The 14201-nt window shown below is 38.5% G+C and overlaps 1 protein-coding gene across 1 annotated transcript in view; it reads right to left on the reverse strand.

Annotated features, from left to right (window-relative positions):
- BEGAIN (brain enriched guanylate kinase associated) overlaps positions 1-14201 on the reverse strand; it is a 147552-nt gene that overhangs the window by 63375 nt on the left and 69976 nt on the right. Inside the window, exon 3 of the mRNA XM_054400469.1 lies at positions 7789-7878. Within this exon, the coding sequence (XP_054256444.1) occupies positions 7789-7878 (90 nt within the window). The remainder of the gene's footprint in view (positions 1-7788; positions 7879-14201) is intronic.

The following is a 14201-nucleotide window of genomic DNA, read 5'->3' on the forward strand; positions in this document are numbered from 1 at the left end:
TAAAATGCTTAGATTGTGTGAAGGACTTGAAAAAAAAACAAAACCAAAAACATGACATGCTTTTAAAGTGTTTATCAGAATTGCCTCATGTATGTTATGTGTTGCATTCTAAAAGAGAGCATCACAGAATCAGGAATTAGGATTTTTACCTACGGAAAAGTGAAAATCAGTCAGCCCTGCACAGGTGCTTGCTGTGAAGAAGCCCAAAGAGCATGACAGGGTCTCTGGGAAGAGCCAAGGGACTGCCTGTGAGTCCAGCCATGCAGTGCAGACTTATACCACTGATGATAGCCAGGAGCAGTGATGTTGTGGGCAGCTGGAGAGCATAATGCCAGATTTGTGTACTTGTTTTCTGAAAGTATATTCACAACAGTGTGAGGATTCTGTGGACTTCTGCAAAGAAATAGCCTGTTTGACTCAAGACAATCAAATAGCCACATCCCTGGTTTTGTTTCCTATTGTTGAAGGGATATAGGATTCACAGAGAGAGAACAGTCGGCCAGACACGAAGCAAGACCCTGGGGAACCTCTTTCTGACATGTAAGTCACACTCTAGGAAGCAGCAAGCTGGGGACAGAAAACCCTGGGGATGTTTGCTACTTAATGAAGTTGAACAGAATTGCTATTTTGATCTTAGGGCTATCAGGGAACTCTGGTTTCAGCAGCTCTTGCTGATCCATGGCTGGTGACCTGGATTACCCAGGATCACAGCTCTGGTTTGGTTCCAGCATGGGTGATGCTAGATCTGCTGTTTGGTGTGGGCATGCTGCAAGAAAGACACCCAAACCCTGGCTTAGGTGGAGTAGGTTTGAGATGAGAGTTTTGTCATTGAATCTGACCTCTCAACAATGTTTTTCAGATTTGTAGTTGCTGGGAAATTAAGTTCAAACCTTTTACAAGTGTTTTCTAGATTAATGAAAGATCTTTAATGAAGAAGTAATTGGATTTCTGTGTTAATCTAATTTTGATTGTGTTACAACTTCAGGGTCACCATTTCAAAAGGGTAATGCCTCGCTTGCTCCCTCTGATTAGGAGGGGGATAGCATCAAATTGCAAAGTGTAGACTCAAATTCTGAGAATCTAACTACAGGTCTATTAGTTTTACTGGGGAAATAGATTATGTTGCTGCAGCTCAAACCCAGAGTCCAGTCCACAAGTTCCAATGCCTTTGTGCACTTTATCCAGCAGCTTCATTGGTACCCAGACAAATGCCTAGGCAAATGTGTATACAAGTTCTACAATAGGCATTTTTCTATAAATTCAGGCTGACATGAAGTTTGTTCAGCTCACCTATTTCTTTGAAAACTTTCACCAAGTTTTGTCAGGTTTGTTTGGTTTTTAATTTTTCCCTACAGAACATCCACCAAATTTCTCCATTACTTTCCAAGAAGTTTGTTAAATATTTGAAACTTTGAAGGATGAACAGCTTGCCTGTCAAATTTCATGCAGATCTTTGCTTCCTATATACACACACACACACACATATATAGACAGATAGCTTTTGTAGGGTGTTTTTTGCAAGTATTAAATAATTTGATTTTTCTTTCCAGTACTCATTTTCAAAATAAACAGTCTGAAGCTGGGTTTGGATTGCGAGAAGGAAGGCTGGTACATATGTTTCAGAACAAATGCGTAGGTGATCCAGATCTGCAGCTCAGATATTTTCCAAATGACTGATGGACACATAAACCAAGTAATAGAGCCCTTCTCTTAGGTTCCAGGCATTCTGGCAGAATCTCAACCAGGGAAGAAGGATACTTTATCAGAAACACTAAAGAGAGTCTTTTGGAAGGGATCTGGGACAAAAAAAAGGGAGATGTTTAGCAGTTAAATTCCAAAGTGCTGTGGGACAGATCTTTAGCATGAGAACCTATTTGCAGCACCTGCTGATACAGCTGCCTTTAAACAGAATGACTTTATTTCACTTGGGCTGTGAGCGTCTGACTTGCATAATTTGTAGCATTGAAAATTCAAACCAGGCAAGAGATATTCTATGGTAAATGTGTCCATACTCTGCTAGGCCTATTCATATGCAACAGAAAAGAGATCTCTCTTAAAAATGAAATTGAATTATGTTGTGGTTACATTGGGCTGACGTTGCAGAAGGAGGAACTTCTATAACAAGTATCCAAAGGCCACAGACACATCAATCCAACAAGAACGTTCAATATTAACTGTAATATGAGATGATTAAGGTATGAAAATTCAGTTATACGTTGACATGCAAAAAACCCTTAGAGGAGCAGCTGTCAGCACTGAGCTGTCTCAAGTGAATGCCATTATTGTCTGTGGAAGTGTAGTAAGATTTGTGAAATATGCTGATAATAAAGACATACAATTTGTCCTTTAATTAAAGGTACTATCCATAACCTAAGGCTCTGACTAATTTGAATAGAAATACCATGCATACAATTACAATGTTCAGAAATAGACACTAAAGGGTTTTTTATTACTTTAAATTAAGTTTCTTCAGCAGGCAGTTGTGATTCCCCCAGTGTAATGAAAACTGCAAAATGATCATCAGTGAGAGTTCAGACATGAATTTAGGAGCCACACTGTTGTGTAGAGCACTAAGAAATGAAGGGTACAGAGCAGCTCATGGAGAGGGAAGAACATGGACCTACAAACTGGGATGTGCAATGTCTACCATGAGCAGCTGTACTGGCTAGACCATCATTGAGCTTGGTAGAGGGCTGCATGGAGGCTGAAGAACTGAGCCAGCTCTCAGAGGGATGATTTAATATTTCTGCTAACTTGATTTGGATCTGGACTTCTTTTGTTTACAAGGCACTTGTGATGTTAAATAACCTGAATGTAATCAGGTTGGCTGTATATGAGAAATGAATGTAGTACACAGCAAAAAAGCCTTGTGTCCAAATTCAAAGGTGACTAAAGTGAAATAGTGAAAACAGCAGAAGCTTCTTCCAAGCTGTCTCTGGGTGCCTCTGTTAGCATTTCTATAAAGACTGTGGGGATCAACTAGTTTATCTCCAGCAGGTAGACTCTTATAGTTAGTGGCTTAAAATGCAAACCATTGGGTTCAGTAAGTGATCTTACAGAAGTCTAAATAAAGACTGTCCCAGTTCAACTTGTTTCTCCATGTTGCTAGAAAATAAAGGGGTGAACAGGTGGGAAATAGGCTTGTAAGATAATTAAAAAGCATGCAGTTCAAAGACGAAAACAAGTTTTCTGGCTCATTCTCTAGAATGTCTCAGAGACCTAACAACCCTGGGGATGAAGGGATCTGCACGCTACTTGCTGCCCAGACTCCACTCTTGACATGACTCTGGAAGAAGGTCCATCTCTCTAAGAGCTGGTATTTTATGGCTTTGCAGAGGCTGATATGTTTCCATAAAATATTTAACTAGAAGAAAAGGTGACTTACAATATAAAGTTACAGGGAATGAAAGGGAAGGAAGAGCAACAGAAATGACTGCAACAAATACTTCTTCTAACAAAGGCTACTAGGTATGGGGGCTGCCTCACAGAGAAAGTGATTTGAAGTTGTTGAACGGATATTGCCTGCTTTTCAATGTCTGGCATAGTCCTATCAGTCTGCACACTAGGGAATCCAGATTACTAAGCAGTGATGAGAAAGGAGAAAAAAAAAAAGTGTGAGGTATTGAGAAATCAAGGTAGAAAATTAGAGGTAGACTTCAATTTATGATTTGGAAGCCAAAGAGAGCTCTCCAGGTGATTGAGTAAGCTGCCTTCAGTTGCAGCAGTTCTCCTTACAGCTTTGAGTGGCCAACTTCTAGATTACTTTGGTTGTAGTCATGGATAAGCACTCCCTCTGGAAATTACTGAAAGCAGCCTGCCATATCAGTTATAAAGGTATTGTATTATTAAACCTTTCTCACTTTTGCTTTTTTTCTGTTTACTTTCCTGATTCATCTGGATCCAGCTGTGCTGGAACAGGAGCCTGGTTCCTCCTGAACTGTGCCGTTTATTTGTAATAGGACATATAATGAGAATGGGTGAAATTCACTGCTCAGAAGCAAGCTGAAATTTGTCTTATGCTTTCTGTTAAAGGACTGAGGTTGAAGGTGTGGTATGGGAGTGCCGTAGAAATGTGCTTTAGTAGCAGGAAAAGAGTTTTACTCCCTTTTAATTGGGTATATATCATCCAGACATAGGTCGATGGACAGAGGCTATCATCTCTGCTCTCACCTTAGCAATTTCCTTCCTTTTCCAATTCTTTTCTCTTTACTCTGATTTGAAGTTCATCTTTGTCTGGCTCAAGGGACTCATTCTGGCTTAGTACTTCCCATTAGGAAGTTTATGTTAAGCGGTTGGCTCGAGAACCACTCAGCATTACTACTGAGGCTGGTACTGGAGCTGGCAGTAACTGCAGATACCACTCTTTTTTTCCCTTTTGTCATAGAATCACAGAATGCCACATTGGAAGGGACCCCAAGGATCATCTGGTCCAACGTTAATAGGTGATAGTGCAGTTTAAATGAAATGGTCCAACATCCTGTCAAGGTGAGTCTTAAAACTGACCATTGTAGGGGAATCCACTACTTTTCTTGGGAGATTATTCTAATGTCTATTCTAACTCTTCTCATTGTGAATGTTTTGTTTTGTTTTGTTTTTAATACTTCCTTTGAGTAAATTACTGAATTTTCTTTCTAATTATATTTGGTCAGAGTGGCATTCTGGTTCACTTTTGTGACAGAAGCTCCTGTTGTATCTCTAACTTGGATCCATGTGTGCTTGCCATTAAAAATATTGCCAATGCTTGTCAGATATTATTACTAAAGAGTACAGGAAATAATGCTGCTTTGTTTAGAGTGAGAAAGAACACTGAGCTCTCACACACTGTTAGCAGTCATTGGTGCAGTTCTACTGCAGTCTCCATTCTTTATCATTTAGTTTTCCCATTATACACAGCTATATGACATTACTGAAGCAACATGCCACAAAGGTGAGTTGTAGGGATGTTTTAAAATATTTTCTGGCAGTAGTATGTGTCACTGGTTTGTTCATGCAAAAAAAAAGAAATTAAATTAATAATTTAATTTATTAATTATTACTTAATTATTAAATTAATAAATTAAACAACACTCCTTAGCCTGGACACACACAAATTCTCAACTGTAATTCAAATTCTGAGGAAAACTATTACTACGTATGGATTCATGTGTTGCACAGGAACTATGAGAATTACCAGCTATTATCTCAATGAACTTATTTTGCTTGAATATTTTAAGATATTTTTAGTTTTCCTGCAATAACAAATGATTCTCACATCTTTGATCAACTTGATATTACAACAAAAGAAGGAAAAAGAGAGAAAAGGAGTTGCTATCTGTCATCTTTGCCTAATTATTTTGTGCTCTACCTTCTTTTATACACTGCAGCACACTATTTTAGGACTTGTTAACTGAGAAGTCTGCTCTGCAAGAGTGTAAATGAGTTCACCTCCAGCAAGTTCTCCACTGTTCAGCATGTTGTATCATCATTTCATGCAACCTTTCTCCTAACCTATAGCCATGATTTATTAGTTCAGTCAAGTGTGTTTTACCCTGCTTCATCTGCTGAACTGGATTTCAGTGTAGGACTATGCTTTGTTGCCTTTTTTTTTTTTTTTGGTGGTCACACAGGGAAGGAGAGGGAACAGGACTGCATTCTACCAAACTCCTGTTAACAGTCCAGCATCTTGGCATTAGCTCTTCTGTTGTTTTCACAGTGAGTCAGTAAATGAAGAAGCTCTCTGCATGTGCAAAGGGACCAAGTCAGGCAGCAGGTATTTATCTGAAAAGATTCTTGCATTATTCATGTGAAAAGCAATACAGAATGTGCTTCTTTAGAGGGGACCCAGGAGCCCTCTGCTTCCACTTACCCTGCAGAAGTATCACCCAAAGAACCATGCAGAATGAGGAAGCAGTTTCAGTACTACAGATTTTCCCAGAATTTCTCCTTGAGCCCTGAAATGTGGATTGCCTAAACACTGGCCACATTCTTTTTTTTTTGCCTTATAACTGAACTACTGTAATATTCTGGGTGAATTGGGTTTTGTTTTTCAACTCTCTGGATGAAAATTTTGTTGTTTTCAATCTGTCTTCATTTTGTAAGTGCTGACAGTTGTTATACTCACTATCATTTTCACAAATAAATGTTTATATATTTTTTAGTTCCTTCAGCAAGCTAGTATTTTTCAATATAACTAGAAAGCAAGTTTCCAGGTCTACTTTTAATATATAGATATAGCTAAACAATGTGGTTAAAATTTGAGGAAAGAAACAGGAAAGAAACAATCTAGCTTTCAGGAAATACTAAAATCTTTCTAAAAATTTAGATCCATGTCTTTTTTTAAAAAAAGTAGGGAGGGAAATTAAAATTATCATTCAATGGCTATTTATTTCTTTTTGTGAAATGGCTAAATAGTCCAACCTAAAATCCTGGATTTGTTTTTCATTTTAAGCTTTAGTATATTTGAAGATAAATTGTGGTACTGTCCTCCAATTATCATACATAATATAATAATGTAATGTAAGCTTGTTTTCTTTTGAAAGTAAGAACTTAAAATGAATGATAATGGTACAAAAAGAGAGTTTTTTTTTTTTTAAGGGACCCCTACAAAAGGTTACTAAATGTCATCTCAAGACTTTAAACTTCCACACAGGCATCCATTAAGGACACCACGTAAGATCAAACAGTGCTTATTCTGCGGCTATGTGACTTTGTTTGTATTTTAAAAGATTCACAGATATTCAATCAAATTTGAGGCAGGGTCAAATATTTCAAAAAACTGTTCTAGATTCCCTTACTATATTTTCCTTCACTGGTCACCTCCTGGTTTTAACAAGGACAAGCAGAAGAGGAATGCTATTTTTACATCAAGCTCATCCAAGCCCAGGTAAGAGTGCCTGTGTGGGGCTCCAGGGGACTGAAACCCAGGAATTCACATCACCTTTCCAAGACTGTTATTTGTGAGGTTTTTTTCAGTCCACAAAGTGTTGACTGTGCCAAAAAATACGAAGAGAATCTCACGTGTTTCTTTCCTACATTGACAGGTTAAGAAGAAAATTTGCACACATTATTCAAAGGAAATCAGTATACTGCAAGAAGGCAATCCAAAGATTAGTCTGTCTTTATATTTTTATCTAATTAATTTCTTACTTTGAAATATATTTCAATGTTTCATATGTCACCAAAAATATAGGATCAGTGAATGACATTTCTTTACATACCTGCCACTAAAAATAAAGTCAAGCGACAAAGAACAAAGAGTATGTCCAGAAAAATAGAAGAGAATCTAAGCAAAATAAGGGAAAATGAGTCAATATTTACAATATGTGCTTCATAGGAATATAAACTAGAATCTGTTATAACTCCTCCATTGTTTCAACATACCTATAACATTGGAAAAAATCCTTGCTTCATAGGACTGATTATTAATGTAAACCTGGTAAAGGATAAAGAACATACAAGGACCAGCAATCAAGAACGGTGACTGAACTGCCCAGACAGCTGTGGGTATCTGTATTGTAAGAACTAGTCCATCAGAAAAAAATATTAACTGGTAGTAGACAGCTGTGAGTTTTGCAGCCTCTTGAATAACTTTCAGTTTTTATATACCTTAATAACAGTTTGTATAGGCTTGGCTGAGGCAAGCATCTAGTACTCTAATGAACAGATCTGCTGTTTTTCCCCTAGTTCAGAAAACATAGTGCAACTGAACAATGAGTGACTGCAGACTGACATGAAGAAATGAAACATTTTTATGGACATTGGAAAGTTAGAAAGAAAGCATAACTTCACAAAATATCACTTATTAGTTACCTGTCCCAGAGGGTAGGTGAAGATTTTGCGAGCCTGCCCTGGAGAATTCTAGGTTGCCATAGGCAGGTTGGCACCCAGGAATTTCGTACCCTGCAGCATGAATAGAGGATAAACCATGGCTAGGTATGGCTCATAAGACATACGAGTGATAACCTAGCTAGATTTGCTGCATATTAGTAGGCTATGGCATAATTTGGAATTAAGTCTTATTTAGGATATCTATCTTTAAAGCAATATTAAAGCTACAATGCGAGGTGATGTTACAGCACACACAGTGTTTTAATTGTAAGAATATTGTAGGTCAGAATAAGCAATTGTAGTTGACCTTGTGGTGGTTGTAAATGGGCACTACTCCATCTGATTTAATGGAGAAGCATTTGGTATTAAGATTTATGAATCAAGCTCTTGTGTTTTTGCATTGTAAAAACATCAGATTGCACAAATTTATGCTTCATTGAAAGAGGGTCAGCAAAATTCCTTCTGAGCATCATAGTGAGAACATGTTTAACAGTTTTAATTAAATCTGGGCTGAGGTTCAGGTTCCACATACCAGGTTCCGTACACATTTACCAGCAACAGAACAATAGCTGCAAAATATTTGCTGGAAATGAAAAGCACAAAGAGAAGCAAACTGAAGTAGCAATACAAGCTGTGAATAACACACAGGAAAAGCAGATCTAGAGCCCAGAAGAAGGCCAACAAGGCAGGCAAATTAGCAGTGAGAACTGTTGCCCAACATTAGCATCAAGCAGTGCTGGCAAGATACAAAACACTCTGTTCAGCCCTTAGTCAAGCAAATTCCCACTCAATTTAAATGCAGTTTTTCCTGAGTAAAATCTGAGCAAGGACTATAGTATTTGGCCACAGAAAATACCTGATACAGTATTGCTGTGTTCCTTTGCAAGATCAAAAATGCATCATACTATGCCTTGAAGGATAAACTCAATAAAAATCAGGTTTTCTTTGGCCAAGCATATTCATAGTTATGACCCAGATTTTTTGCATAAGCTTTCCCTTTGGTCAACGATATCTACACATGCAGAAAATCCTACCTTCCAGTATTCAACATCAGTTACCTGTGGGTACTGCAGAGCAGGGATCTTCTGAACCATGAACACATCTTTGCATAGAGGGCACACTTCAAGAGCAATAACCATGCTATAGAGCAGCAGAGAATCTGTGTTTATGGAAAAGAAGAACTCTGCTGAGTCTCTTGCCACTGCTGTAAGTATGCCCTGGGACTGGCTTTGTGTCAGGGACTACTGGCAACAAGATGATGAGGTTTAAGGCATTCTGAGAAGAAGCACTAAGTGAATTCTAGCATGTTATTTCTAGCTGTACCACTGAGTTGTTTGTTGAATAAGGAATACTTAAGTATATTTTAACATCTTCTGTATCAGACTTGGATTAAGACACTCAGGGACAACAAGAAAAATTAAATGGCCCAAGGTTTAGGTGTTGTCATCACATGAATTTATGACAATATTAGCTTTAAAATCAAATTGGAGGTGAGAATATACGTCTGCACTCTGTAATACCTTCACATTGTTGGTTCCTCAGTGAACTGTCAGTGTTAATTTAAATGTTCTCAAACCACAAATCTCATAATCAATAGATGTGTACTTATTTAATACATACAGTTCTGAAGTACTTCACTGTGTGTTTTCATTTTCAGCTGTGGGTGTCAGAAAAACAATCTATTACAGTATCAGTATCACAGTGTCAGAGGTTGGAAGGGACCTCAAGAGATCATCAGATCCAACCTCCCTGTCAGAGCAGGATCACTTCGGGTAGTCCACACAGGAATGCATCCAGGTGGGTATGGTATGAAGCTGCATCAGGAGAGATTTTGGTTGGATGTTAGGAAGTATTTCCTAACAAGCTGAATAGGCCCTGGGAGGGACTGTCCAGGAATGCAGATTTTAAATGGCTTCTACCTAGTTTACCACTTTGTATCTGAATATTTTTAGGTATAAAATTGTAAATTGTTCCTAAAAATCAGGTCTTTGAAATCTTAATTTTGAAAAAAAAAAATAGTGAATTCAAGCAAATGTTTCCCAGAACTAGTGGAGATTTTTCAAACCAGTACATTTTGTACATTTCTGTGTATTTCACTGAGAAACCATCAGCGCAGTTTTTTAGTTAAATAAGAACACTTGCAAATTCTGAGATGGGTGAAATGAGACCATTGGGTTTTTCAAGCCCAGAAAAATAATTAAATTCTGTCTACTGGAGCAGAGATGCCATGTGAACAGGGAGAAATCTCTGCTGTGTTCAGATCTATTACCAGCCCTCTTCCATGTAGTCTTTATCTAACCTATCTCATATCTTTCACTGATAGATATCAAATAGTTTTACTATGGATAATCTTGAAAAAATGTTTTAATGTTATGAGGCTGTGAAATGTTTTGACAGGGAAGGGAAGGGTGTGAATTCCACTTCAGCTGTTTGCTCAGTGTTTTTTCATGACATCTTTTTGGTACTAAGTCCTGTGTAATTGCTCCATAAATGAGTTAATGCAGATAAAAGCTCTATGCTTTAAATGTGGTGGGTCCTTCTAAAGCTCCCCAGAGGGGTTTTATAACATCCCATCTTAGATGATCAGTGTCAGTTTTAGTCAGTCTAATTACATGTGCAAGGCTGAAAAATAATTAGTAACTGTAAAATCTATTTGTCTGATACACAAACATAAAAATTAACGTGTTAGCTTCTGCAATTGTCAGCAAAATGTACACACGTTTCTGTCTTACAAAAACTGTGGATTTTAAATGAAACAAAATGGGAGAAGTTCCTTGTTCTGTTACTTTGTTGTTTCCTTTCTGAAACAAGCTTACTAAAAAAGAATATTGTATAGTCAGAGCATACAAACAGTTCTTTGCTACAGCAAAAATATCCGTCCCAAAAATCTGATCATGAACTATTTCAGATTATCAAATTTTGTTGTAAAATGACAAAGGAACCAATTTTCCTCTTATTTCTATATATCTTCATTTATTCCTCACTGATGTGATTGAGACTGACTCCAGTGTCAAGTGATGTTCAAATTTCGATATACTGTTGTAATAGTCTCTGTTTCCTTGTCTTGTCCTAGAACATGCAGTATATTACTTCAGATACTGTCTATGGCTCATTTGACAGTAATCACAGACAATACTTAGAGACCTATAGCCATTTTGGGGGGGAAAAAAAAAAGAAAAGAAAAAGATTTTTCAGTGAAACACAACCAACATTTTATTTCATTGTCTAGAAAAGAACAACTAACAATTCATCAGTTTTGATGGCAGAAGGTGGTTATCCACAGTGCCTGGAGCAGACTCATACAGACTGCTTTGTCTATTTAAGAAAATGCTGTTATGAGAAAAGTTACACAATGTTCCATATGCTCTCCACTCCATATTTCATAGGTAAGTAAAATTTTTAGCATCTGCTACGTATAAGGATCCCTGGTTCACATACTACTCCTCAAAACCACTGTTTGTTAATGGTTGATGTGTTGGGTTCTATAGTCATAGGATGGATATGCTAGATGTGTGACAAGGTTTTGGTGGTGAAGGGGCTACAGGATGGTTTCTATGAGAAGCTGCTAGAAGCTTTCCTTATGTTCAATAGAGCCAATACCAGCCAGCTCTAAAATGCATTCACTGCTGAGCAAGGCTGAGCCAGGCAATGACGGTGGTAACACCTTTGTGATAACATATTCAGGAGCAGGGGAAAAATAACTCCTGGATAACTGCAGCCAGAGAGTTGAGTAGAATATGTGAGGGAAATACTGGAAACTTTGCAAATACCAAGATGACTGAAGAAGGAGCACAGAGTGATCCTCCAGGTGTTGGAGTAGATTCCCCTGGAATCTGTGGTGAAGACTATGGTGAGGCAGGTTGTCACCCTCCAGCCCATGGAGGTTAATGTTGGAGCAGATATCCATCTGCACCCCCAGGACAACCCCATGCTGGATCAGGTGAATGCACCCAAAGGAGCCTGTGGCTCCGTGGAAAGCCTGCACTGGAGTAAGATGCTGGCAGGACCTGGGGATACATGGAGACAGTGGAGCTCACAATGGAGCAGATCTGTTCCTGAGTGACTTCACTCTGTGGAAAGGACCCACACTGGAGCAGTTTGTGAACAACTGCAGTCCATGGGAAGGACTCACACTGGAGAAGTTCATCCAGAACTGTCTCTTGTGACAGGGAGCCTATGTGGGATCAGGCAAAGAGTGAGGAATTTTCCCCTTGAGGAGACAGGAGCTGTAAAGACAATGTGTGATGAACTGACCACAACTCCCCACTCAGGGTGGTGAGGTACAGAAAATTGGCAGCAATGCTGAGTCTGGGAAAAATGTAGGGATGAGGGGAAAGTTTTTAAGCTTTGATTTTATTTCTTATACTTCTGTTCTGATTCAATTGGTAAATTAATTTCCCCATGTCAAGTCTGTTTTTCCTGTGATGGTAACATGTGAGTGATCTCTCCCTGTCCTTATCTTGACCCTTCAAGTGAGGAGGGGAGTGATACAGTGGCTTTGGTGGGCACCCAATGTCCAGTCAGGGTCAACCACCACAGTAGGGTACCCATAGTAATTTTACAAATGCTGATTCAAATCTGAATGATTTCTTTCTGAAATAAAGTGTCTTTCAGGAGTTGAATAATTTCATAGTTGCTCTGCTTGTGGAGGACTTAGTGAACAGGCTTCAGTAGTCTCTAAGCAAAAGCCATACCAAATTTCCATCTGTTAAAGGGAGAAGGATTTTCTGTACCACAAGTAAGAATGTGTCCTGGTCTGATTTTTTTCTTGACGTCAGTACTCTTTACTACCTGAAGGGGATTTGAAAGTCACTCTTAAACTGGGTTGTGCTATTATGATTTCTGTACTTGCCTAATTTAGCACTATTTTACCCCAGCATGAAGAAGAACCTCTATTTTTGCTTCGATTAACACCATGAAGCTATTTTAAGGGCATGCTTTTATAAACACTAATAACCTCAGATGAAACATTGATAGAGTAAGCTGGAGGAACCACAGGGACACCGTGGAACATACTGTCACGACTCTACCTCTACATCCTGTCCTCACTGAAGAGACACGTGGCAGCGATGCTGATTTAACATCACAGACTTGCAAGATGCTGTCAGCTGTGCTTGCTACCTACTTTTCTACCAGTCATGCCAATGTAGGTAACTGGCTGTTGTCTCCACATAACAAAGGCTGGAGTGAATAAAAATGTGAAACAATCTATTTTCTGTGGGGGGTGGCAGTTCTATTCCTGGAGTTACCCAGAACTATCTATGACCGCAGCACTGAATAACATAAAACTGCTGCAGGAACTGCAATGATATATCTTAATGAATATTTTAAGTATAATTCCTTAATTGAAAAACAGGTTCCTATGGAACACTACATCTTCCCAGTTTGGGATAATCTGCAGGGACTGGACCAGTAGCTTCACGGTGTGGACACAAACATTAACAGAGTACCTGGGAACATAAGGAGGGTGGGAATGTCCATCGAGCAGAATAGAGAAGATGATGACACCTGTTATCAGTGAAGTTAACATCTATTTTTTGACAGTATAGTAATATATATTGTTCTGCCAGTTTAATTTAACATGTTTTAGGAGAGAGTGTTTCACTGGTAAAAGGTCTTCTGACTTGAATGCTTCTCAGTATCTTTTTGACCAAACACAAAAATCCACCCTTTCCCCTCATCCCATACCTCTTTTTTTTTGTTTGTTTGTTTTTTCTTTTTCTTTTCTTCCCCCCACTCTTCTAACAAGCTCCTGATCTGGCTTCTTTTAATTTCCAGCTTTGCCCATCTGTACAATCCACACCCATCTGTTTCTGATATGGCCACTGGCTGCTCTTGATGCATCAGCTGCTGCAGTGCTGAGGGCAAAAGACTACTTCCATGTCGTCTCTTGGAAAGCCAGACACTACAGCAAGCTTTTTCTGCCAGGAAGAGTTAGGAAAGAAGTCTTGTCCAGTCCTGAAACTCTGGGATCAAGAACATCCAAGTGAGATTGAACTTATGAGAGATTTAGTTGCCAAACTAATATATGTGTTAAACATCTACAATGGATTTTTTTTCAGATGCTTTTGAAGTGTGCAACTTGAATGTTTATTAAAATGACACTGTGCAACTTCTTGACACTCTGAAAGGCTCCTTGTAGTATTTTGGGTCCCAGATCCAAAGCAGGCAAGCTGAGGGCTTCTTAAAGAAAAAAGTAATTGACTCTTTTTTTGCTATGAGTAAATCCACTCTTCCCACCCCCCTGCCCCCACCATTACTTTCAGAAATGTCTAAAGTGTTTTAACATAAAAATACGGCATACAACATGTTAATTAGTATAGTTAAAATTCTACAAGACATTAAGCAGTCTGACAGTGTTAAATTTTGGGATGACCTTAGTGATCAGTAATGCT

This window comes from Indicator indicator, chromosome 4, assembly GCF_027791375.1.
Source record: "Indicator indicator isolate 239-I01 chromosome 4, UM_Iind_1.1, whole genome shotgun sequence".
Lineage (NCBI taxonomy): Eukaryota > Metazoa > Chordata > Aves > Piciformes > Indicatoridae > Indicator > Indicator indicator.